This window comes from Chlorocebus sabaeus, chromosome 8, assembly GCF_047675955.1.
Source record: "Chlorocebus sabaeus isolate Y175 chromosome 8, mChlSab1.0.hap1, whole genome shotgun sequence".
NCBI lineage: Eukaryota > Metazoa > Chordata > Mammalia > Primates > Cercopithecidae > Chlorocebus > Chlorocebus sabaeus.
Window position 1 is genome coordinate 19662 of NC_132911.1, and position 27633 is coordinate 47294.

Below are 27633 nucleotides of genomic sequence, written 5' to 3' on the forward strand. Positions count from 1 at the left end.
GTGTGTGTACGTGTATGTGTGTGTGTGTCAGTTTGTGTGCGCATGCACTCCTGCGTTTGGGTGGAGACTTTTCCTGAGATCACTGGCACACAAACAGAGCCCTCTTGCTGTGTTTGTTCCTCCCTTTGGATCTCCTGGTCCTCCCTTGCAGAGAAGTGAGTGTGTCAGTGTTCATGGACTCCTGAGGTGTCAGTTTCCTTGAAGAGAGGTTCAGCAGGGAGCTTTGCTGTTCAGGATGATGGTTGTTCATCCCACTCTTGTATTTTGATGGATGAATCACAAGCACGTTGGGAGGCAGGGTACATTCGACTTTTCTGACGTTGAAGTCAGGCTTGGTTTTGTTTTGCTCTTGGAGGAACTTCCAGTGGTCTAAGGTGCTTTCCTGAGTGGCTCTTTCCACTAAGTGCTCCTCCAAGTCGGGTACCTGGAGGCAGGGTTCTCTCTGGAGCTCTCCTTGCGTTGCTCGCCTGTCTTTGTGTTCAGCGCCAGGGGCTCCTGGTTCCCTGCCTATTGACACACTCTCACTGCATCTTTCCAGTTCACTCTTCTGGATGTAAAAGAGGACATAGGCCTGTTGACTCAGGACAGAAGCGATGCTACAGGCAGTGACCTTGGTGTCATCCATTTTATACCACTGGCCTCCTGGAGCTTTGACATAAGAGAGGTAATGTCCGTTGTGACAACTCCACCCAGCGTGGACCAGCACAGCATAGAGGACATAGACTAGAGGTCCTGTGTTCTGCTGAGACATGTATGGCTGCATGTCAAGGCACTCAGGGTATTGCACATTCTTGGCAAGTTTGTTGCCTGTGACATCGGAGAATCTCTTCAATACAAGGATGAGGACCTTGGCAGAAGTGTGTAGAGTGAACGTCTTGGAGGCAGGTGCCTTCTGGAGACAAAGACCACAATGATAGGCATTCTCTCCATTGAGTTCTTCGGGCTTCACCACCTGTTCCAAAGCTTGCTTCACACTCTGAGCTGCCTGGATATCCAGGGCGATGTCCAGGTAAGGGTCAAAGGTGTCCGAAACGCCCTGGCAGTGGAGACACTTGATTTGAGATCTCCAGCAGCCTCCAAATATCTGGTGGATGAGGGTGGTGTCTTCAGAGTCATGATCTACCTGCTTGTGCCCGGGAAAGCATGCCTTTTTCATCGCATCCACAATAAACATCAGAAACTCATGGGCATCTTCCTGCTTGCCTCGATGGAAGCCAGCAGCCAATGCCTGTGAGGGCTGGATGACGTGGCCAGGACAGTGTAGGGCCCGTGTAATGTGAGCTTCCATCGTACACAGCATGCAGCACTTGTGACGCTGACAAAGTTGAGAGTGCTCCTGCGACAGCATGTAGTTGGCAAGGGGTGGTGTGTATGTCAGGCACTGCAGGGAAGCATTCAAGTAGCAAGTATTTCCCATATTCTGGAGCCCAGCCCCCACCGCAGCAGGTCTCCTACTACTGAGAGGAAGCTTCTTTCTGGGGGCAGGCTGTCTTGCCACAGGAGCCAAATCATCACAGAGGTTGACTTGGGTCTCAGATGACAGTGGTGACTTCTCAGGTAGAGAAGTCCGCTGAATTTCAGCAAAAGCTGCATCTGGCTGAGAAGATATGAGTTTTGAAAAGCGGTTGAACTGCCACTCACCTCCCAAGTGGAGTGAATCGGCCTCCATGTCGCCAGGAGCAAGGATCACAAGCTTTTTCTGCTGGGACCACACGTTGCAGAAAGACGCTATCTCTTCCGAGAGAGTCTTCAAATGACGCGCCATCTGGCTGCATCAGCCCTTATATAACTCACCCCCGCCTACCGCGAACACCCCACCCACCCATCAGGTACGCGGTCCACCAATCCAATATCAGCACTCAGTTAAAGAATGAGTCATAGGGTGTGTCCCCTTGTATTCCCCAGGGAGTTCACTTAAAACTCCTGGGGAATGCGTTAGTTTACTTAAAACAGTGGTAGGGAATAATTCTGTCCTTACAAAACAATGTGTGTGTTTGTGTGTATGTGTTTGCTTGCGTGAACTTGTGGGCATGCGGAATCATGCCCTGTGTTTGAGCTGCGATGTGCTTCTAACTATGTGCTCTTGGCAGATACGATCATCCTTTCAGGCATTGAAGGACAGGAAGTCAGACCTGTACTTTCTGACTTGAGAATCATCAATGAAGTACAGTTAATAACACAGTGTATTTGTTTCCTTAATATCAAAGAAGAAATCCGTGCAGTCTAATAAGTATTCTAGCGATAACCTTTCCATGTTCAGCCTATTGATTCTGTGTTCGAGTGAGATGACTTACCAGTGGGGACCAAGACATGTCTTTGCAGGAAATGCTCTTGTGGAAGCTATATACCGAAATCATAAAGCATCAAGTGTCGGAAACATGCACTGAACTTAGACGAAATATTCAGTGTCCAAATTAGACTGTGAAAGACTTTCAGGAAATCATGCAATCACCGACATACCAATTGATGACATTCCCCGTATTTATGATTGCAAGTAAAGAGAAATACTCATGACATTCTATTTCCAGTGATTGAGGTCATATGACCGCAATTTAAGAAATCATGAAATCAGAAAACTTGACTAATCACAATTTAATCCAACTAAAACCTTTGGTTCATTTAAGAAAGGATGAATATAAAACAACATATCACACAGCATGGGAGATAATATTTTAATACGTATGTGATAACGGATCAACATTTGAGAGAGATGAAATAAATAGTTGTAAATTTGAGAATAGCATATAACCAGAATTAAACACTGTAAATGCCTGGGTGATGGGAGTGAGTCCCTGTCTCAGGAGGAAACATAGAGATTTAAAAGCAGGGCGTCTAAAAGAGATTTGCATACCATTGTTAAAACTGGCGGTTGTTTTAGTAAGAAAGGGAAAAATAAACCATTTGTCTTAGGGATTGTTGCATGTATTTTTCATCGTCTGAGATGTTGCTTCCAATTCCAGTTAAGCATTGTGTGGTGGACTTGCAGTTACCACATTTGGTGGAAAATGTCATGCTGATGAAGGTAGACTTGTTTCCCAAACTAAGAGGGACAGAATTTGGGTGTTTCTTTGGGACTTTTGGCTTACTAGGAATAAAGATCCTGGCTCTAGGGATTTTCTTAAAATTTTTCAGATAATGAGAAAGAGAATAGAATTTAGGCCAGGTGCCAAGGCCTCGAGGTGTACAGAAGCATCCCCGGTCTCAGGGCCCATGAAATCAGGATGATTTTAGGGAGGATGGTGGAATGAGGAGAGTGTGACCTTTGGTCTCCTTTCTTTCCCTTTTCTTTTCATGGGTCAAGTGTGCTCTATCAGAAGGCTTCCCCTTTCTGTTGGACAGAGTCCTGGAAGAAGAAATGAGCGCTGCTGAGAAAGATGCTCCACAAGGAGGAAGGAGTCACTATTTTCAGGAGCATGATCCGCAGAAGCATGAGAAATCCAGATGCCATGGCTTTACACAGGATGCTGGAGTTTCTTTCCTCTGGATCCGGGAACTTGGCATCAGTGTTCTGTAATGCCCATAACTGATTTTGAGGTGAGTCCACTTGATAACCTGTCTGCGTGTCATGCTCATTACACTGCAATTCACACACACGTCACACTGAAACCCTCTGAATGAGCATATTTATGTGCTTGAACAGTGTTGCATCCAATATTCTGTGATTCTACAGAGTCCTGAGTTCTGTCCTGGACATCTCTGCTCTTGGGTATGTCAACTTTGATCACTATACCTAATGATAAATGTGCCATTAAATCTAATCAGCAAATACACTAAAGGAAGGGGCCATTCTCCATAATTGTTTCACTCTGGTAGGTCAACTTTAATAACTGTACCTAAGAAGAAATGGATCTGTGATGATTCCACATCAAAGAACCTGTTGATTTTTTGTCATTTGAATGAATTATGTTAACATTTAAATAGAGTTTAAAACCCCTGATTTCCCATGAAATCTAATCAGCCATGAAATCTAATCAGCAGATACACAAAAGGAAGGGGCCATTCTCCAAAATCGTTTCCACTGAAACACCACCACCAATAAACAAGTCTCACTGCAGGAAAGGGATCCTGCTTCCAAGATCCAGTTTGCACAGTTGGACGATTGACCCAGAATCTCCCCTAATGCCATTTTTTTACACCCCAAGTGAGATTTATTTCTGGGTTTTCTAATTTTAGTTCAACTGAATACACACACTCCTGTGTTTCAATTTCTTTCAAACACCTTTTAATAATGAAGTATCTTGCTGCTTCACCGCTTATATAACTAATGCCCACCCACTGGTTCCACTACATTTACCCATCAATTACCCAATTTACCAATGAAATATCAGCAGTCAATTAAGTTTTGTGTCTTAGGTTGTATCCTTTTGCATTCCTCTGGGAATTTAATGGACACAACTTAAATTGTGATTATGGAACAGTTGAATCAGATTTACTAATCAGTGTTATGGGCAAATATGATAGGAGTGGAACTGGGTTAGGACAGTGGCTACACATTTGCCTTATTTCATGTAAAACAATGCCAGTTAACAATTGTGTACATATTAAACAGTTTGTGTCTGTGTGTGTATTTGTATCTTTGTGTCTGGATGTGACTGTGTGTGTGTGTGTGTTGAGAAGTACTTCCAAGCATGTGCATCTGGGAGATAAGATCATTCTTTCCACGATTGAACGACAAGAAGTTGGAACTACATTTTCTGATTTGAGAATGTGTAGCGATGTTATGTAATTAACACAGCATATTGTGTCTTAATTAACATGGAGAGATCAATGGAGTCAAATTGACATTCCAGAGATAACCTTACCATTTTTGACCAATTGATTCTATATCACGTTGTAATGATCTGGCTGTGAGGACAAGACAAGTCTTTGCATGAAATGGTCTTGTGGAAGCAATATATGCAAATAATAAAGAATCAAAAAGGACTATGCCTTCAATTTGCAGAAATATTCACTTAAGTTTGATGAAATTCTCAATGCCCAAAATAGACTACAGAACACTTTCAAGAAAACATGCTATAACCCAGAGATTAATTGATGACATCCACCGAAGTGATGAGTGCAAGAAAAGAGAAATATTCATGGAATTTTATATCCAAGCGTTTCTTGTATATGACAGCATATTTTGAAAAGTCAAAATCAGAAAAACTTGACAAACAGGAAGATATCTAAGCTAAAACCTTTTGTTCATTAAAGGAGCGATGAGAGGCAGTTCCAAGATGGCCGAATAGGAACAGATCCAGCCTCCAGCTCCCAGCGTGAGTGACACAGGAGACGGCTGATTTCTGCATTTCCAACTGAGGTACCGGGTTCATCTCACTGGGGCTTGTTGGACAGTGGGGGCAGGACAGTGAATGCAGCACACAGAGCAACCGAAGCAGGGTGAGCCATCACCTTACCCAGAAAGTGCAAGGGGGAAGGGAATTCCCTTTCCTAGCCAAGGGAAACCGTGATACACAGCACCTGGAAAATTGGGTTACTCCCACCCTAACACTGTCCTTTATCAAGGGTCTCAGCAAACGTCACACCAGGAGATTATATCCCGCATCTGGCTTGGAGAGTCCCACGCCCACAGAGCCTCCCTCATTGCTAGCCCAGTAGTCCAAGATCTAACTGCAAGGAGGCTGCAAGGCTGGGGGAGGGGCGCTCGCCATTGCTGAGGCTTGAGTAGGTAAACAAAGTGGTGGGGAAGCTCGGACTGGGTGGAGCCCGCCACAGCTCAAAGAAGCCTGCCTGCCTCTGTAGACTCCACCTCTGGGGAGAGGGCATAGCCAAACAAAAGACAGCAGAAACCTCTGCAGATTTAAATGTCCCTGTCTGACAGCTTTGAAGAGAGTAGTGGTTCTCCCAGCATGGTGTTTGAGATCTGAGAACAGACAGACTGCCTGCTCAAGTGGGTCCCTGACCCTGGAGTAGCCTAACTGGGAGACACCCCCACTAGGGTCAGATTGACACCTCACATCTCACACAACCGGGTACCCCTCTGAGACGAAGCTTCCAGAGGAATAATCAGGCAGAAACATTTGCTGTTCAGCAATATTTACTCTTCTGCAGCCTCCACTGCTGCCACCTAGGCAAACAGGGTCTGGAGTGGACCTTGAGCAAACTCCAACAGACCTGAAACTGAGGGTCATGACTATTAGAAAGAAAGCTAACAAACAAACAGAAAGGACATCCACACCAAAACCCCATCTGTACATCAACATCATTAAAGACCAAAGGTAGATAAAACCACAAAGATGGGGAGAAAGAAGTGCAGAAAAACTGAAAATTCTAAAAATCTGAGCAACACTCCCCCTCCAAAGGAATGCAGCTCCTCTCCAGCAATGGAACAAAGCTGAACAGAGAATGACTTTGACGAGTTGAGAGAAGAAGGTTTCAGACGATCAAACTTCTCCGAGCTAAAGGAGGAAGTTCGAACCCATAGCAAAGAAGCTAAAAACCTTGGAAAAAGATTTCCTGAATGGCTAACTAGAATAACCAAAGTAAAGAAGTCCTTAGATGACCTGAGAGAGCTGAAAACCATGACACAAGAACTACATGACAAATGCACAAGCTTCAGTAACCGACTCGGTCAACTGGAAGAAAGGGCATCAGTGATTGAAGATCAAATGAATAAAATGAAGTGAGAAGAGAAGTTTAGAGAAAAAAGAGTAAAAAGAAATGAACAAAGCCTCCAAGAAATATGGGAATATGGGAAAAGGCAAAATCTACGTCTGATTTGTGTACCTGAAAGTGAGGGGGAGAATGGAACCAAGTTGGAAAACATTCTGCAGGATATCATCCAGGAGAACTCCCCCAACCTAGCACGGCAGGCTGACATTCAAATTCAGCAAATACAGAGAATGCCACAAAGATACTCCTCTAGAAGAGCAACTCCAAGACACATAATTGTCAGATTCACCAAAGTTGAAATGAAGGAAAAAATGTTAAGGGCAGCCAGAAAGAAAGGTCGGGTTACCCACAAAGGGAAGCCCATTAGGCTAACAGTGGATTTCTCGGCAGAAACTCTACAAGCCAGAAGGGAGGGGTGGGGCAATATTCAACATTCTTAAAGAAAAGAATTTTCAACCCAGAATTTCATATCCAGCCAAATTAAGTTTCATAAGTGAGGGAGAAATAAAATCCTTAAAGACAAGCAAGCGCTGAGAGATTTTGTCACCACCAGGCCTGCCCTACAAGAGCTCCTGAAGGAAGCACTAAACATGGAAATGAACAACCGGTACCAGCCACTGCCAAAACATGCCAAAATGTAAAGACCATCGATGCTAGGAAGAAACTGCATCAACTAATGAGCAAAATAACCAGCCAACATCATAATGACAGGATCAAGTTCACATGTGACAATATTAACCTAAATGTAAATGGGCTAAATGTTCCAATTAAAAGACACAGACTGGCAAGTTGGATAAAGAGTCAGGAGCTCTTATAGGGCAGGCCTGGTGGTGACAAGACCCAGCAGTTTGCTGTATTCAGGAGACCCATCTCACGTGCAGAGACACACATAGGCTTAAAATAAAGGGATGGAGGAAGATCTACCAAGCAAATGGAAAACAAAAAATGGCAGGGGTTGCAATCCTAGTCGCTGATAAAACAGAGTTTAAACCAAGAAAGATCAAAAGAGACAAAGAAGGCCATTACACAATCGTAAAGGGATCAATTCAACAGGAAGAACTAACTATCCAAAATATATATACACCCAATTCAGGAGCACCCAGATTCATAAAGCAAGTCCTTAGAGACTTACAAAGAGACTTAGACTCCCACACGATGATAATGGGAGACTTTAACACCCCACCGTCAACATTAGATCAATGAGACAGAAAGTTAAGGATATACAGGAATTGAACCCAACTCTGCACCAAGCAGACCTAATAGACATCTACAGAACTCTCCACCCCAAACCAACAGAATATACATTCTTCTCAACACCATATCGCACTTATTCCAAAATTGACCACATAGTTGGAAGTAAAGCACTCCTCAGGAAATATAAAAGAACAGAAACTATAACAAACTGTCTCTCAGACCACAGTGCAATCAAACAAGAACTCAGCATTAAGAAACTCAATCAAAACTGCTCAATTAAATGGAAACTAAACAACCTGCTCCTGAATGACTACTGGTTACATAACGAAATGAAGGCAGAAATAAAGATGTTCTTTGAAACCAATGAGAATAAAGATACATCATACCAGAATCTCTGGACACATTTAAAGCAGTGTGTAGAGGGAAATTTATAGCACTAAATTCTCAGAAGTGAAAGCAGGAAAGATCTAAAATTGACATCCTAATATCACAACTAAAAGAACTAGAGAAGCAAGAGCAAACACATTCAAAAGCTAGCAGAAGGTAAGAAATAACTAAGATCAGAGCAGAACTGAAGGAGACAGAGACACAAAAAACCCTTAAAAAAGTCAATGAATCCAGAAGCTGATTTCTTGAAAAGATTAACAAAATTGATAGGCAGCTAGCAAGACTAATAAAGAAGAAAAGAGAGAAGAATCAAATAGATGCAATAAAAAATGATAAAGGGGATATCACTACTGACCCCACAGAAATACAAAGTACCATCAGAGAATACTAAAAATACCTCTACATAAATAAGCTAGAAAACCTACAGTAAATGGATAGATTCCTGGACACACACATTCTCCCAAGACTAAACCAGGAAGAAGTTGAATCCCTGAATAGACCAATAACAGGCTCTGAAATTGAGGCAATAATTAATAGCCTATCAACCAAAAAAGTCCAGGACCAGAAAGATTCATAGCCGAATTCTACCAGAGGTACAAGGAGGAGCTGGTACCATTCCTTCTGAAACTATTCTAATCAATAGAAAAAGAGGGAATCCTCCATAACTCATTTTATAAGGCCAACACCATCCTGATACCAAAGCCTGACAGAGACACAACAAAAAAAAGAGAATTTTAGACCAATATCCCTGATGAACATCCACGCAAAAATCCTCAATAAAATACTGGTAAACCAAATCCACAGCACTTCAAAAAGCTTATCCACCATGATCAAGTGGGCTTCATCCCTGGGATGCAAGACTGGTTCAACATACACAAATCAAGAAACGTAATCCAGCATATAAACAGAACCAAAGACAAAAACCACATGATTATCTCAATAGATGCAGAAAAGGCCTTTGACAAAATTCAACAGCTCTTCATGCTAAAAACTTAATAAATTCAGAAATGATGGAACATATCTCAAAATAATAAGAGTTATTTATGACAAACCCACAGCCTATATCATATTGAATAGGCAAAAACTGGAAGCATTCCCCTTGAAAGCTAGCACAAGACAGGGATGCCCTCTTTCACCACTCCTATTCAACATAGTATTGAACTTCTGGCCAGGGCAACCAGGCAAGAGAAAGAAATAAAGGGTATTCAAATAGGAAAAGAGGAAGTCAAATTGTCCCTGTTTGCAGATGACATGATTGTATATTTAGAAAACCTCATCCTCTCAGCCCAAGATCTCCTTAAGCTGATAAGCAACTTCAGCAAAGTCTCAGGATACAAAATCAATTTGCAAAAATCACAAGCATTCTTATACACCAATGACAGACAAACAGAGAACCAAATCATAAGTGAACTCCCATTCACAATTGCTTCAAAGAGAATAAAATATCTAGGAATTTAACTTACAAGGGATGTGAAGGACCTCTTCAAGGAGAACTACAAACCACTGCTCAATGAAATAAAAGAGGACAGAAACAAGTGGGAGAACATTCCGTACTTTCCATGCTCATGGATAGGAAGAATCAAGAATCAATATAGTGAAAATGGCCATACTGTGCAAGGTAATTTATAGATTCAATGCCATCCCCATTAAGCTACCAGTGACTTTCTTCACAGAATTGGAAAAAACTACTTTAAAGTTCATATGGAACCAAAAAAGAGCCCGCATTGCCAAGACAATCCTAAGTCAAAAGAACAAAGCTGGAGTCATCACACTACCTGACTTCAAACTATACTACAAGGCTACAGTAACCAAAACAGCATGGTACTGGCACCAAAACAGAGCTATAGACCAATGGAACAGAACAGAGCCCTCAGAAATAATACCACACTTCTACAACTATCTGATCTTTGACAAACCTGACAAAAACAAGAAATGGAGAAAGGATTCCCTATTCAATAAATACTGCTGGGAAAAGTGGCTAGCCATAAGTAGAAAGCTGAAACTGTATCCTTTCCTTACACCTTATACAAAAATTAATTCAAGATGCATTAGAGACTTAAATGTTAGACCTAAAACCATAAAAACCCTAGAAGAAAACCTAGGCGATACCATTCAAGACACAAGAGTGGGCAAGGACTTCTTGTCTAAAACAACAAAAGCAATGGCAACAAAAGCCAAAATTGACAAATGGGATCTAATTAAACTAAAGAGCTTCTGCACAGCAGAAGAAACTACCATCAGAATAAACAGGCAACCTACAGAATGGGAGAAAATTTTTGCAATCTACTCATCTGACAAAGGGCTAATATCCAGAACCTACAAAGAACTCAAAGAAATTTACAAGAAAAAAAAAAAAACAAAACAATCCCATCAAAAAGTGGGCAAAGGATATGAACAGACACTTCTCAAAAGAAGACATTTATGGAGTCAACAGACACATGAAAAAATGCTCATCATCACTAGCCATCAAAGAAAGGCAAATCAAGACCACAATGAGATACCGTCTCACACCAGTTAGAATGGTGATCATTAAAAAGTCAGGAAACAACAGGTGCTGGAGAGGATGTGGAGAAATAGGAACACTTTTACACTGTTGGTGGAACTGTCAACTAGTTCAACCATTGTGGAAAACAGCATGGCGATTCCTTAAGGATCTAGAACTAGAAATACCATTTGACCCAGACATCCCATTACTGGCTATATCCCCAAAGGATTAGAAATCATGCTGCTATAAAGACATGCACACATATGTTTATTGCATCACTATTCACAACAGTAAAGACTTGGAACCAACCCAAATGTTCATCAATGATAGACTGGATTAAGAAAATGTGGCACATATACACCATGGAATACTATGTAGCCATAAAAGAGGATGAGTTCATGTCCTTTGTAGGGACATGGATGCAGCTGGAAACCATCATTCTCAGCAAACTACTGCAAGAACAGAAAACCAAACACCACATGTTTTCACTCATGGATGGGAATTGAACAATGAGAACACCTGGACACAGGAAGGGGAATATCACACACCAGGGCCTGTTGTGGGGTGGGGGGAGGAGAGAAGGATAGCATTAGGAGATACGCCTAATGTACATGACGAGTTAATGGGTGCAGCACACCAACATGGCACATGTATACATATGTAACAAACCTGCACTTTGTGCATATATTCCCTAGAATATAAACTATAATAAAATAAAATAATAAAATAAAAAAGGGACGATGAAAATAAATGAAATGTAACACACAGCATGTCAGATAATGTTTTAATACACATCTAAAAATGCCTTAAAATTCAATAGAAAGTAAATAAAATCTTCTAAAACTTGACAAAAGGAAAGAACAAAATTTACAGACTGGAAAAGCCTGGCTGACTGGAGTGATGTCCTGTCTCAAGAAAGAACAAACACACACACAAACAAGCAAAGGATTCTGAAAACAGAGAATCAAACAGATATTTGTACACCGTTCTTCCTTCTTCCTACTGGCACTCTTCATAGTAGGAAAAGGCAAAAACAACCCAAATGTGTCACGAATTGCTTCATCAGCTTTTTTGGATCTGAAATACTGCCTCAATTTTCAGTTACTCATTGTGGGGTGGACCTGCCGTTACCACATTTGGTCCAAAATTTTATGCTGATGAAGGTAGACCTGTCCTGCATTTTCAGAGGGACAGAATTCTGGTGTTTCTCCAGGTTCCTTGGCTTGCCAGGAATGAAGATCCGGGAAGAATGTATGTGTGTATGTATGTATGTACGTGTGTCCATAAGTATTTCCTGTTTTTAAATTTAAAAAATACGGGATACATGTGCAGAACGTACAGGTTTGTTGTATGGGTATCCTTTGCCATGATGGTTTGTTGCACCTATTGACTCATCCTCTAAGTTCTCTTCCCTCACCCCCAGTCCCCAGCGGACCGTGTTGTGCGTTGTTCCCCTCACTGTGTCCTTGTTTTCTCAAAGTTCAACTTTCACTTATTAGTGAGAACATGCGGTGTTTGATTTTTTTGTTACTGTGTTAGTTTGCTCAGTATGATGGCTTCATCCATGTGCCTGCAAAAGACATGATCTCATTCCTTTTTATGACTGCATAGTATTTTATGGTGTATATGTACCACATTTTCTTTATCCAGTCTAGCACTGAAGGGCATTTGGGTTGGTTTCATGTCTTTGCTATTGTATATAGTGCTGCAATAAACATACATGTGCATGTGTCTTTGTAGTGGAATGATTTATATTCCTTTGGGTATATAGCCAGTAATGGGATTACTAGGTCAAATGGTGTTTCTGGTTCTAGATCCTTGAGGAATCACCATACTGTCTTCCACAATGGTTGAACTAATTTACAGTTTCCCCAACAGTGTAAAAGCGTCCCTCTTTCTTCTCAGCCTCACCAGCATCTATTGTTTCTTAACTTTTTAATAATCACCATTCTGATGGGTGTGAGATGGTATCTCATTGTAGTTTTGATTTTCACTTCTCTGATGATCAGTATTGTTGAGCTTTTAAAAAATATATTTGTTGGTTAGATCAATGTCTTCTTTTGATAAGTTTCTGTTCATATCCTTTGCTCACTTTTGATGGGGTTGTTTGTTTTTTTGCTTGTAAATATGTTTAAGTTCCTTGTCAATTTTTGTTATTAGACCTTTGTCAGATGGGTAGGTTGCGATAATTTTCTCCCATCCTGTAGGTTGATTGCTCATGCTGATGATAGTTTCTTTGCTGTGCAGAAGGTCTTTAGTTTAATTAGATCCGATTTGTCAATTTTGGCTTTTGTTACAATTGCTTTTGACATTTTTGTCATGAAATCTTTGTCCTTGCCTGTGTCCTGAATGATATTGCCTAGGTTTTCTTCTAGGGTTTTTATGGTTTTGGATTTTACATTTAAATCTTTAATCCAGCTTGAGTTAATTATTGTATAAGGTATAAGGAAGGGGTCAAGTTTTGGTTTTCTGTATATGGCAAGCCAGTTTTCCCAGCATCATTTACTGAATAGGAGATCCTTTCTCCCTTGCTTGTTTTTGTCAGGTTTGTCAAACATCAGGTGGTCATAGATGTGTGGTGTTATTTCTGAGGTCTTTGCTCTTCTCCATTGGTCTATATGTCTGTTTTGGCAGCAGTAGCCTGCTGTTTTGGTACCGTAGCCTTCTAGTACAGTTTGAAGTAAGCGTAATGCCTCCAGCTTTGTTATTTTTGTTTATGATTTTCTTGGGTATATGGGGTATTCTTTGATTCCATATGACATTTAAAATAGTTCTTTCTAATTCTGTGAAAAATGTCAATGGTATTTTGATGGATATAGCATTGAATCTATAATGTTTGGGCAGTATGGCCATTTTTACAATATTGATTCTTCCTATTCATGAAGATGGAATTTTTTCCATTTGTCTGTGTCCTCTCTTATTACCTTGAGCAGTGGTTTGCAGTTGTCCTTGAAGAGGTCCTTCACATCCCTTGTACTCCTAGTTGTATTCCTAGCTGTTTTACTTTCTTTGTAGTAATTGTGAATGGGAGTTCACTCTTGATTTGGCTCTCTGCTTGACTATTGTTGGTGTAATGGAATGCTTGTGATTTTTGCACAATGATTTTGTATCTTGAGACCTTGGTGAAGTTGCTTATCAGTTCAAGAAGTTTTTCAGTTGAGATGATGGGTTTTCTAAATATGAAGTCGTGTCATCTGCAAACAGAGACAAGTTGACTTTCTCTCTTCCTATTTGAATACCCTTTATTTCTTTCTATTGCCTGATTGCCCTGGCGAGAACTTCCAATACTATGTTGAATAGAAGTGGTTACAGAGGGCTTCCTTGTCTTGTACCAGTTTTCAATTGAAATGCTTCCAGCTTTTGCCTATTCTTTATGATATTGGCTGTATGAAATAGCTCTTATTATTTTAAGATATGTTCCATCAATACCTAGTTTATTGAGAGTTTTTAACAGGAAGGGATGTTGAATTTTATCAGAGGCATTTTTGCGTGTATCAAAATAATTGTCTGGTGTTTGTCTTTGGTTCTGTTTAAGTGATCAATTACATTTATTGATTTGTGTATGTTGACTCAGTCTTTCACCCCAAAGATGCAGCCCACTTGATCGTGGTGGATAAGCTTTTTGATGTGCTGCTGGATTCGGTTTGCCAGTATTTTACTGAGAATTTTTGCATCGATGTTCATCAGGGATAATGGCCTGAATTGAGCAGGTGTGTGTGTGTGTGTGTGTGTGTGTGTGTGTGTTTTCCTCGGTTTGCCAGTAGGTTGATGTGTGTGTGTGACGCGCGCGCGCGTGTGTGTGTGTGTGTGTGAATGTGTGATAGAGAGCCAAATTAAGGCAGAGGAGGCTCCCTGGCCTGTCATGACATTGAATGTTCTGAATTCAAGATGCTCTAATGGACTGTGTCAGTTGGCCTTCAGCCAGGAGGTGGTGCTTGCAAAAGACTGCCAGCTGTGGTGGTAGTGGTGAGATTTGGACTTGCCTTATGTTACCCATGGGAGGTACTCTGGTGTCTCAGGGAACGGGTAGAGCGAAAGGGCTTCTAAAAGTTTCTTCTGTTATTTGTGTTAATCTACCAGGGTAGGTGGTTGAGCAAAACCAGGTGGGAACTAGGTCAGGTAAAGTGATGCTCTGGCTCTCTACGTGTGGGACAAGCAGTGGCTCCAGTGGGAATTGGAAGGCAGTTCTTGGGCTACTGGGGTAATTTTCCAGAGAGAAGTGAAGCTGCCTCTGCCTCTGTACAAGGAGAGTCCATATGAAGAATGGGGAGTAGCAGCTTGGCGGTAAGCCCCATCCAGCTCCCACACGCTTGGCAAGGCAGGTCTCACACCCACAGTGTTCCACTGGGAGTAGTTAGCTAAGTTTCAAGAAGTCTGAACTCAGAGCTCAAAACTGACCCATACCATAAGCCTCTCCTATTGAGACAGTAACTGCAGCCTTCAGGCCACACCCCTCCTGATCCACCTGCAGAACAGGGGCATCCAGCTCCTGTGCTTGCTGCTGTATCACACGTCCCACTCACCTCTCAGTTCTGGCCTGGGGAGTTTGTCCCCACAGGAAATTATATCAAACATTTCAGTTGGGAGGTTCTCTCAACCTGTGACCACCATTTGAGTTAGCTGGCAGACTTCTGGGAGGTCCTCTGTGAGGTAGAATCAGAAATGGCTTCCCTCCATCCTGCCAGAAACTGGGAACGTGCTGGAGACTCAAAGCACATCCCAATGCCACTCCTCATATAGTCGTCACTCTTCACTGAATCAACTCCAGCCCTGAGTACGATTAAGGCCTTCCCCTATGGCCCAGATTGATAGATTTCCCAATGGAAGTGTATATTTTACAGTCAGTTTATCCCCATCTCACACCCTGGAAACTCAAAATTTTCTGCCTAGCTTATGGTGTAAGCTGCATCCTGCTGATTCTTTCAAATGGTCTGTGGCTTATTTCAATTTTCCTGTTAAGTTCCTGTGTTGCTCCTTGAAAGAAAGTTCAGTGTGAATCTCTACACACCATTTTGTCTTTCCAAGTGCAAGAGGCAGGCTAACAATGCCTTCAATCCACCATCTTGGAAAACAAAAGTAACAGATTTCTCATTTTTAAAGGTTTTGTTAAGATCTGTTAATGACTCACAAAGAAATAGTATTGGGTATATTTGAAATTAGTATTTATTCATTTATGTTGATAAGTGAAAACACAAGATGGTTATCAAGATGGAAGTACTTAATATGTATATTTCTACATTCTTAGATGCAAATAACTTCACTTTTGATGTATTTTTATTTTACATCAGTTTCATTTCAACTTAGGTTTAAGGGGTTCTTGATAATCTGACATGATAAGTGGTGTTGGAATTGGCGTTAAAATCCACCATGCTCTACAGCACTTCATCCTTCTTCGGCAGGCACCAATTTGATCTTCTACTACTTTGCAGACATCTCTTCTGCAAACACCAGACAAATTGAGACTGTGACCTTCAGCAGCACCCAAACCACCTCTTACTGCAGGAAAGAAGATCCAGTGAGATAGTCCACAAATGGAATGTAAATCGATAAACACTCTTAAGTAACAGAATAAATTGAGTATGAGCATTTCTATGTGGGAGCTTTTGAAATGGTTGCTGCTCATATGTCAGAGACACATGCAGATTAAGAAAGGTAGTAGTTCCGATCCTGGTTTGGCACAACAGTCACGGTATTTTTGGTGGGGGAAAAGGGATGTGGGAGGGGATGGTACATCTTCATCTTTTCCTCTGGGTTTTCTCTCAGAAATGGCTGTTGCTTACTGCAGGGCAAAAATGCCAGTGTCTTCTGCCAGAGAGGGTTACTGAGGGCCATAGTGGTTCCACCTTGTGGCTGATACTGATACTCCCTTTCAGCTTTTTTCGTTCCTAGCCAAAAAAGATGTTTCTGCTGTCTCAGGTATGCTGATTTCAGGAGTTGTTTTTTCTATATGGCTATTCGTTTTTGTTTTTTTGTTTTTTTTTTTCTTTCACTCTCTCTCTCTCTCTCTCTTTTTTTTTTTTTTTTTTGGCTTCACTGTGTTGCTGTAGTTTCTTAAGTGGTCCCTTGAACCCTCCCAGCGCTATTTTGGTTTGTACATAGCTATCTATAAATTTTTTCTTGGGGGAAGTGTAGAGTTAAAGGCTGGTATATCCTGCTCTTGCTCCCCCGAGTGATTTTATTCCCCCAAGCTAATATTTCAGACTTTCAATTTATTCGTGCTTTCATCTGTTCAAACAAGTGGAAATTACTTTTTCTCTCCACATTTATATTTGCTCTATCTACTTTAATTGCTAATAGTGTCTTAGTCATAGGATAGATTAGTTAGAAAAAAGTATATTTTTGACATTATAAATGATCCTTTCAATTTGGGTCTAAAACTGGAAAATATTAGAAAGCTTGACATTTATTATTGTGTCCAGACCAGTATTTCCTCCAGATGACCTTTATTACAACAAAGATAATTTAATGAAGATCTCTCTAATGGTAAAGCTGGTGGCTTTGTGCTATTAGAATATCCTTAAAGTGACAGTCTGGTGGAAAGACCAACTAAAGCAAGGGTTAAGAGAAAAACAGTTATTACTTTCATTTTGGTCTCACTCTGCATTAAGAGTTTTCATTGTGTCAAAGATTTATTATTCATTAAGTAGCCTAATGTTCATTTAATAATAAATGGATCCTATTAAATATGATTTTTAAAATTATAATCACATTACTTTTATTCACATCTGTCTACTGATGCCATTCACAGATGAGAATGGTATAACGTTATTTTACTTTTTTCATTTTGCCACATCTTTATTTACTTAGGTTTATGCTGTATCGAACAATATATGTGTGGGAGTAATGGGTGATTCAGGAATGCATGAGGGGGAGGTTTAAGCTCTTTAACTTTGAACAATTAAAATTAGCAACATAATATTGAAATACATGCATAACACTCAAGTGGTACTTTCAAAATAGTGTATATTTCCTCTGTTTATTTGTAGCTTTTAAACCCAGCTAGAAGTATTCTATTTCTTTTAGGCACCATAAGTCTGAAAGTCTGTAGTGAAAGCTACAAGTAGTAAATGATGCTAATTCATGTGCTCCCACCTGTGGAAGAATTGAATGTCTTAGATAAAAAACGATGGTGCAATTGGTGTACCAAGTATCTTAGAATACAATTTGGTGGTGGTTTTTCTGTTTCTGTAGCAGAGTAACATATATAGTATATCCATGTCATCAAGTTATTTAAATATGGCTTTAAACAGGGAGAACTGAAAATAATACTGTGAATCCTGGTAAGCATTTAAAAATAATGAGGAGAATATTGGCTTTATAAAGTCAAAATTTATCTGAATACAACCCATATAGCAATTTCATAGCAAAACACTTCCTTCAATCCTATTAAAGTCAGAAGGAAAAGAAGAATGCCCACTGTCAATGCTGTATTAATATAGTTCTAAAAGTTTTGAACAGTGAAACATATTGTAAGAAGAGAAGTCAGAGGAGATTTGAGCCCATTGTTTTTCCTCTCCTTCTATACCTCCCAAGATACCATTGGAATGTTGTAACATTTTGAAGAATCTATAGTAGTGTCGCAAATCATAGAATACTATGAATGCATCTGAATCTGAGATATCCCTAAAAGATACAAACTAGGTGTGACTAGAATGAAAGAAAGATTTAGGCTTTTGGCCATGACTGCAAGTGAGCTGCTCTCAAGTGACTGCTGCTATAGAACATATGTATAGTAGAGGATCTCTTCGAAATATTTCTATCCCTGAAAATGGTTAGGCAAGTTCTTAAAATATCTCCTCTTTCAAACACAAAAATAGTCTGTGAACTGGAGCTTGAGCAGTGGGCACTTTGTATTGGATAGCTGATGGAGGGGGGTGAGGGTTTCCCAGATCTTCTGGGAAGATCTGCTATGATCAGTAATGCCAATGATGGTACTACTGACTCTTGGGCCATCAGAAATTCCAGTTTGTTAATGCTGAAACTTCTATATTGAGTTAAAGCATTGAGTCAGCTTCACGGAGGAAGTCTGGATAATAGCATTCTCATTTCAGACCATAAAATGATGTCAGGTTAAGGATGAACAATGAGTTCAGTATTAAAAATGATCAGGTAAGCAAGATACCATGAATAAAAGTTAATGAAATGAATAGCATATCTAGACCCTTTAAAACTAAATATATTGAAATCGTCAATGTGAAGAAATAATTAAGCAGGTATGTATCAATTGTTTAAAGAAGCAATCTACTATTACAAAGATGTAAAAACAATAGTAAAACAATATAGTTGATAGAAAAAATGGGCAGATCTGGCTGGGCATGGTGGCTCATACCTGTAATCCCAGCACGTTGGGAGGCCAAGATGGGTGGATCATGAGGTCAGGAGTTCAAGACCAGCAGGTCCAAGATGGTGAAACCTTGTGGCTACTAAAAAAATATATATATAAAAATTAGCCGAGCATGGTGGTGGGTGCCTGTAGTCCCAGCTACTCAGGTGGCTGAGATAGAAGAATAGCTTGAACCCGGGAGGTGGAGGTTGCAGTGAGCCAAGATTACACCACTGCACTCCAGCCTGGGCAACAGAGCGAGACTCCATCTCCAAAAAAAAAAAAAAAAAAAAAAAAAAGGCAGGTCTGAAACAAAAAATAATTTAAAAATAAATGCAAGTTATTAATGATATATTAGACACAGGTAAGAGGATAACTAGTGAAGAAAAAATGTTTAAATGATATACCCAGAATGTAGCATGGAAACACAAGGTCTAACATTTATTTAATTCGAATATGGGGGGAGAGAAGTGTAAAATGATTCACCATTTCAAGAGATTCTCAAAAAGAAATTAAGAAAAGGTATAAATCCATTGATTCAAAGAATATATTTCTAACAGATGATATAAAAATAAACTCACTTTAGTTAAATTATAAAACATTAAAACCAAACACCAGACCATACAAACATTGAAAAAAAGGATAATTTATAATGAAATAATATTTATCTGATTATTATAGTAAAGCAAAAACTAAAAATGAGTAAACTAGTATCAACAAATGTCGAGAGCAAATAACTGTTAATATACAATTGGGTACTCAGTAATGCTGTCTTTCAAGATCAAAAATCACAATATGAAATTGACAGATAAAAATGAAAATTGTTCACTACCAAGAGATCTGCAGCAAATAAAATTTCAAAGGCTACGTATCAGAAAGAAAGAATTTATACCAAAAGCTGATATAAGAGTCAACTTGGAATTCCATAAATATCACTGAACTGATGATAATAGTAACACTTTCTGACACGTGGGGATTCTGAAAAGAAGTGAACTTTTACTTTTGTTTAGAATTTAGAAAGTTATAGAAAAATGCTCTTGCCCTGACAAAGAGAATAAGCTGGATAATCTATAGATCCTAGATTTCATTTTAAAACACAGAACTGAGGTCTCAAAAAAAGCTAATTAACTTAAATTCAGAGTGATGAAGCCCTGCTGAAAAAAGAACAGATCCACAGATGCTTTGTGCCTAGCTGAGTTGCAGCAGCAGAAGCAGGAGGAAGCTGCCCTTGATGGAGATAACAAGGAAACAAGTGAATCTCCAACAAATGTTGAAAGGCTGAGTGTGGGCTTGTGATAGTTTAGCATCATCAGTAGGGACCCAAACACACTCACTCTCACTCACGATTGCTTCTTTCTTTCTTTCTTTCTTTCTTTCTTTCTTTCTTTCTTTCTTTCTTTCTTTCTTTCTTTCTTTCTTTCTTTCTTTCTTTCTTTCTTTTCTTTCTTTCTTTCTCTCTCCTTCCTTCCTTCCTTCCTTCCTCCCTCCCTCCCTCCCTCCCTTCCTTCTTTCCTTCCTTCCTTCCTTCCTTCCTTCCTTCCTTCCTTCCTTCCTTCCTTCCTTCCTTCCTTCCTTCCTTCCTTCCTTCCTTTCTCTCTCTCTCTCTGTCTCTCTCTCTCTCTCTTTCTCTCTCTCTTTATTTCTTTGGAGTCTCACTCTGTTGCCCAGGCTGGAGTGCAATGGCGTGATCTTGTCTCACTGCAACCTCCGCCTCCACTGCAACCTCCGCCTCCAGGGTTCAAGCGATTCTCCTGACTCAGCCTCCCGAGTAGCTGGGACTACAGGTTCATGCCACCATGCCCGGCTAATTTTTTGTATTTAGTAGGGACGGGGTTTCACCGTGTTAGCCACTGACCTCGTGATCTGCCCACCTCGGCCTCCCAAAGTGCTGGAATTACAAGCGTGAGCCACAGCGCCCGCCCCCACTAATGGTTTTTTCATGACCTATCTTGTGTGCTCCTAGGTAAGATCTGATGGAGAGCAGAATTACCTGAGACACTTTTGAGGGACAGGCATGTAGGAACTGCTGCAATTTGAAGTGAGAGTAAGGTAAAGGTCTTACTGTGAGAATCGGGTAAAATCCTCTGTTACTGGGGAGTGGGTGGGGGAGCAGAGACAATGCCCCCTTCACTCTCTTCTCTCACAGGTGCATAAGCAGAGGGGCCTGATGAGGTCTGAAGGCAGGGCAGGGCAGGTAGATGAGAGAAGCAGATTCTTGGTCTTTCACTGAGTGTGAGGCAGCTACTGCCCAAGGCTGGGCAAGGGATAGGAGCCCTGAGAGATTCTTGAGGTGCAGAGATAGAGGCTTGCTGAGGATGAAAGTGTACAGGAGAGCTAAGAGAGGCTCCAGTGCTGACCATGGCATTCAGCAAGAAGAGAAAATCTGTAGGTAGTGGTTTATGAGGGAAAATCATGAGTTCAATTTTGGATATCTATGACTTTTGAAATTAAGTGTCAAGTAGATATACCAGTTATGCAGTTGGATAATTTATTATAAGCCTGCAGTTCAAAAGGAGGTCCAAAAGGAGAATTGAAAAGGATGAGACTTGCTGAGCCCCTCCAGAGTGTGTGGTGAGGGAGAAGAGAAGAGAATCAGGAACTGAGCTCCGGAGCTCTCCAATAGGAAGTGTGATGGGAAAAGATGAGGAAGAAACAAAGGAAGCTGAAGTGGTAGCTCCAGTGAGATAGGCTGAGAATCAAGTGAATGTGCTGTCCTGGAAGCCAAGTGAAGAAAGTATACTATGAAGAAGGAAGTGATTATTTGTGTCAAATGCTGCTAATAGGCCAATTAAAGTTGTAGTAAAAAATGATCATTGGATCTAGCAATATGGAGATTATTGGTAACTTTGACAAGAGTGGTGTCAATAACATGATCGAAAAAAGGGGAGAGAGCCCAACTGGGATATATTTAAGAGACAATGAGAGGAGAGGAATTGAAGGCAGAGAGTATGGACAACGATTTTAAGATGTTTTGCTGAAAACTGGAGCAAAAAATAGGATGACAGCTGGCATCAGAAGAAAAGCAAGGACATACTTAACAGCATATTTGTATGCTGATGGTAATAATTTACTAGCATAAAAATTGATGACACAGTCACAATTGATGACACATGATATAGTGAACTGCAACAGGAAAATCCCCAAGTACACAGCAAAGAGGGAAGATAATATACAAATATATTTTTAAAAAAATTATTTGAATCTCTGAAACATCTGTTTTGACATTAACCTTTCATTCCTGCAATAGTTATTTTAAGCATGTTCTCGTTTGTCCAGTGTTGCCAGGTTATTATAAAGTATATTAGACTTTATGAAAAACATTTTTTAAAATATTAGTTTTTTTCTCATTTGTTTCATTAATTTATATTTTGTATTTATAACTTTCCCTTTATCTTCTTTAGGTGTATTATGCTGTTTTTTTTTCCCCAAAGCCCTCAAAATGCATGCTTAGACCATTAAATTTTAGCCCATTTAGTATTGAAAGTGATGTTACCCATTTCTGTGTGGTTACCTGTAATATACCATGAGCGGCACTTCTTGGTGTCTTTACTTATTATTAATTCACTTGTCTGAAGTTCCTTTAACTCTCCTTTCTAGTCCTAAGTTTCACTTTGTGAATCATTTTTTATTCATAGACACGTAAAATAGAATTTACTTTGAAGTCTCTGATATAATTTTCACTTATTCTAGGATTATGATTTTTCTGTTTGTCTCTTTGAATAAAACTTTCAGATTTGTCAGCATTCATTTAGCAGTAGCTCCTGTTGATAGAATTCCATCCATCTCCTTTGACCTAGTGAGCAAATATAATAATAAATGCTGCTGAAATTCAATCCTGTCAGATCTAACTGCCTGCATATAAATTTCCAGGTCCCACAAAGGCATCTCATTGAGGTCACATTCTGTTGTATCCTTACTTTGTATCTTGAGATGCCTTGGTGGGGCATGGAAATTTATATGTAGGCAGTTTGATCTGACAGCATTGAATTTCAGCAGCATCCATTATTATATCCACTCACTAGATCAAAAAACATGGATGGAATCTTATCAACAGGAGCTACTGCTAAATGAGTCTCTTTTCTATTTTTCCCTATTATAATCCTAGTGAAGCTGTAAATATTAGGTTCTTGAACCCACAGGACTGATTCTAGGATCTTGTCTGGCCAGGGATATAGCCTTCTAATCTGCAGAACCTTAGAGTAATCAGCTACCAACTTACCTGGGGATAAAAGAATTGAAAAAAGAAGGAGAATAAGAAGAAGCAAATGGAATCTCATGGCTGAAGGGCCAGCATCAATGTGGGTTGAGCCTGGAGTCTCTGGACATCATCGCTCTGGGCCTTTTTATGACGCTGTCTGAGTCTGATTTGTTCTTGGTTAGTAGAGCCTAACGAAAAGAGAATAACTAAATCTCCCACAAGAAACTTCCAGGGACACACAAGTACATAAATGTGGTGATATCTCAATGGATGAGAAAGCAGGTGAATGCTATTTATTTCCAAAAGACTCAGGATGTCTTATTGTCACCTGCTTTCTTTATTATTTTCAACATACACATGCAATAATCATTGCTCTTACTTCAAGTATAAAGTATTGTTTGCCAGGCAATATAGTAGGAACTGAAGTAAAATTGTTATACAAAAACTGTAGGTAATTAATGTATACAGTTTGGCAAATTTGCACATAGATATTACTCTTGTTACCGCAACAAATATCCAGGTAATAATATATCCATCACCTCCAAATGTTTCCTATGTCCCTTTATTGTTGTTGTTGTTGTTGTCAGAACCCCTAAGTTCGACCCTCTTAACAAATTGTTAAATACAAAATACCTCAGTAATAACTATACGTACTATGTTTTAGAGCCTATCTCTGTAATTGACTCATTTTGCATAGCTTTAACCCTTGAACAATAACTTCCCATATTGCTCTTTTCCACTCAATAAAATACAAAACTCTTTTAAAGCACATTCTATATAATCCACTTTATGAAGCTTTTTCTAACATTCTTTTGTCTGCTCCCCCTCAGTAAAGGGAACTACTAACATAACAATTACCTATTTTGGATTTTTGTGTCTCTTACATATATTCCTGCATGAACCCATTTAACACTTTATCTCCCATTATCTTAATATGAAGTAAAATAAAACTTGAAATGATTTTAAAAATGAAATCACAGAAGGGCTTTGTAAAAGTATGATGTACCATTGCTTAGTTGTAAGAATTCAAGTGACATTAGGGGTTTTAAAACATCTTTTGTTTTGATTTGTTCTTTGCTTGTAAACCTTGTGTCTTGCATATTGTGGGCACAGTGTCTTTCCCAGCTATTTGCTTGGGGAAGATCAGTTAGAGTTACAATGAACATCAAAGGCTATCTTGTCCAGTAACTTACCTTCCAGATGAGGAAATGAGCTGAGGGAAAGGAAGAAACTTGCCCAAGATCACCCAGTGATCAAGTGAGGAAGGTGATAGGGACGGCACTAACGCTTGGTATTCGGAGCCTCATTCTGTTTTCCACTCTTGCCCCTTCTCTGCTTCCTCCTCTCTTCCCCAGCCTTCTAAAGAAAACTTTGCAGTTCTGCTGCAATGTCTACCTAAGGACATCCTGAGGAGACCCCACTTTTCATTAGACTGCTTTTTTAAGCACTGTCCTGCATTTTCTTCTTCAGTCTTGTTGCATCCCATTTTTGGCGATAAGTAATGCTTCTGCTGTGCTGTTCTATCCAATTAGTTTTTTTCTATTTTCATTGAGTGAAAATTAAAACAACAAAAAACATGAGTTTATCTAAATTTGAAAGTTTTAAAAATTGATTAAAATTTCCTGGACATATGGATGTAAGACATATATTTTAAAATATTTTTCATTTTCAAAATTAAAAATCAAACCTATATATTTAGCCAGGGTGACTACTTGATAACTACTAATCAGATAGGTCTTCAGTAATGCCACAAGGTTAATACACTTATAAATCAATTCCCTGGTGTTTTGTGCTACTGAGTTAATACAATTTGATACGGTATCACCTTTAACCAGGCTTTGAGGAGTCACACAAAAGAACAGCACAACAGAACCATAGGGTGGGATGTGTGGGGAAACCGAGATGTAAAACACAGCCTTGACTCTGACATTTACTCCACTGCTGGGAAAAGTACTTCAATTCCCAGGGCCTTAATATTTTCCTGTATAAAACAGGAAAAATAGAGCCATCTTTAACGTTTTGTCAAATCTTGTTGCTGAGTGATTTTATAGTGTCTGCAGCTATCCTCTCTGCTAATCACAACAAGGTTAACTAACTGTTCTTTTGTTTAGGTAAAGATATTTCTGAATTTGTTTACAAATACTTATTCCTCCCTTCCCAAAAAAGGAAACATTTTAAAGATAATTTATAAGATGTTCAGAGTCTCTTACATATCAACTCTTCACAATGTGGTAGAGTAGCTTAACCCCGTCCCTAAGAGTATAGATTCAGATCAGCCTGTATGTAATTAACCCCCAAACCTATGTGGAGTGTGGTATAGATAATATATTTCATACACATGAAAAGGCGCATGTGCACACACGCACACACACGCACGCACGCACACACACAGTATTACCAAAGCAGAGGTGCAGATGAAAATATTGGATAGACAGCTCAAAACTCTTAGTACTAAAATAATCCTAATAATAACTTTCCTTCCAAAGTCACCACCAACAGTCAGATCTCTTAAAGGTTGGTGCCTTAGGTTTTTGAACTTTGTGTAACTTTTGACTTTCTTATTTGGTTGTATGCTATTGATCTCATAGAAAGAAACTTCTTCTTCATCCTATGCCAGTGCTGTATTGTAGGGGCTTGTGGACGTTTTTCTGCTCTATAGCAATCCAGGTTACTGGTCTCTAGCTTCTTAGGAGCAAGACCATCACATGCTTTTGTTCTTTGCTTGCTTCCTTGTAAGAGCCCGACATACAGTGGGTGCTTAACAAATATTTGATCAACTGAACTCATTTTCCACCTCCATTCTCTCCCACTTCAATCTCTCCCTTTTACTTCTTCCAGATTAGTTTTCCTACAGCAAAATGGGAATTGTCCAAAAACTGCCCTTCATCTTTACAACTTGAAGGATTCATTACCCTAAGCAGTCCTTCAAAATTGACTATCACAGACTAGATAAAAAGTCTGGGTTCACCAAGAATAGGCATGTGTGCCATTACATTTTCTGTTGAAAGCTTTGGAAAGTGTCTTTTAGCAAACAACATAAAGCATAGAATTTGACCGTTCCTGACAATGTAAAAGGATCATCTACATTCTCACATGTCCATGGCTACTTTCCCACTCCTTCCCCAACCTTGAAATCCTGAATTCAAAAGAAAACATAAGAAGATAGTATGCCTCATGTGAGGCAACAGGTTGCTTAATCTTTCTTGCCTCTACACATTCAAGAGCTCCAGAAAAATTTCTGAGCTACTTAGGATGTCTGATCCTCTTCTTGGGTAAAAGCAATAAGTCCTACATGTAGTCACCAAAACCATGTCTGTTCAAGGGGTCTTATACCTGTGATTCATGATTGCATGCTAAATGTAGAAGGATATGCTCTGTTGCAGGGCCATGTCTGGTCATTGTTTAAGTTCTACTTTGGAGGACTAGTTGCTGAGAAAGAAGAGGGAATGATAATATTAGAAATTGGAATAAAACTTAAGGGGAAAAATCAAGTACAAGGGACCAACAGTACTGAGGGGCAATAGGTTGAAGATTTCTTCGATTATTGTAATATTTTCAAGGAGACCCCCATGAATCCTTCCTGGCTGACTCCAACATAGCTTTGGCATAGCCCTTATGCCAAATGTCTTAGGCTAACTAGCTTTTCCTAAAGAAAATAGAGGAGTTATGGAGAACAATATTTAGTAGAGTAATGCCTGATTCTCTTGCTTTTGAGGTCTAGTAACTGCTAGTAAACTTGCCTAATTAATTCACATTTAGAGGTAGAGTAATGAGGGTTTCAAGCACTTGAACCACCACTGACTTCATTTCACGTGAGAGTTCTTATGGAGAGCTAATGAACTACGAGGCTACAGGTCTCTTGGCCAATAAGTCTTCTAGATGTCCTGTGACTCCCTTTTCTGGTCATAGATGATTTTGCTTTTGCTTTGAGTATTATAGCACCATACGGTGTCAGACACTCTGCTCTTACCAAGGCTTACACAAAGTTTATCTTGTTATTTGGTAGAGTTTTGCCCATTAAAAAAAAAGAGAGAGAGAGAGAAAGATAAAGAGGAGGACAGCAATCCTCACTGCTGAAGGAAGAAGAAAGCTTGGCTTTATTTCCAGTAGGCAGAAAAAACTTCTGTCTGTAGCTCTCTAGCACCAGTGGAATGTCTTTGTTTGGATAATAAGTGTTCTTCCATACCTCATTAGGCATATTCACAGACAGAGATGTACTATGCATGCAAAATCACCTTCATGGGATGACTGAAAGTCCACGTTTTATTGGACACTAAGTTCATTAGAAAGATGTGGGTGCACCGTTTTGACCAGAAAACCTTGTTAAATGGGAACATAAGCTACAAATATTTTGGCAAAAGGTTAAGGCTTATGAACAACCAACCATTTATATTAAGTTACAATTAATTAGGCCATGTTGAGAAACCATTTGGT

At 39.7% G+C, this 27633-nt stretch overlaps 1 protein-coding gene and 1 long non-coding RNA gene across 5 annotated transcripts in view; one reads left to right on the forward strand and one right to left on the reverse strand.

Moving 5' to 3' along the window:
* The window catches only part of LOC140712155 (uncharacterized), a 61157-nt gene that overhangs the window by 19555 nt on the left and 13969 nt on the right, over positions 1-27633 (forward strand). For all 4 annotated transcript variants that reach the window (XR_012093582.1, XR_012093585.1, XR_012093583.1 and 1 more), the window contains 2 exons: positions 3302-3534; positions 5194-5299. This is a non-coding gene — a long non-coding RNA (uncharacterized lncRNA). The remainder of the gene's footprint in view (positions 1-3301; positions 3535-5193; positions 5300-27633) is intronic.
* LOC140712154 (ubiquitin carboxyl-terminal hydrolase 17-like) lies at positions 68-3409 on the reverse strand. Its single transcript, XM_073017865.1, has one exon. The coding sequence runs from the start codon at positions 1763-1765 to the stop codon at positions 80-82; it is 1686 nt and encodes a 561-aa protein (XP_072873966.1). The 5' UTR covers positions 1766-3409; the 3' UTR covers positions 68-79.

What these genes read in the sequence shown, in the direction of transcription:
- LOC140712154 (XM_073017865.1), bottom strand. Translation starts at nt 1,765, where the DNA reads ATGGCGCGTCATTTGAAGACTCTCTCGGAAGAGATAGCGTCTTTCTGC.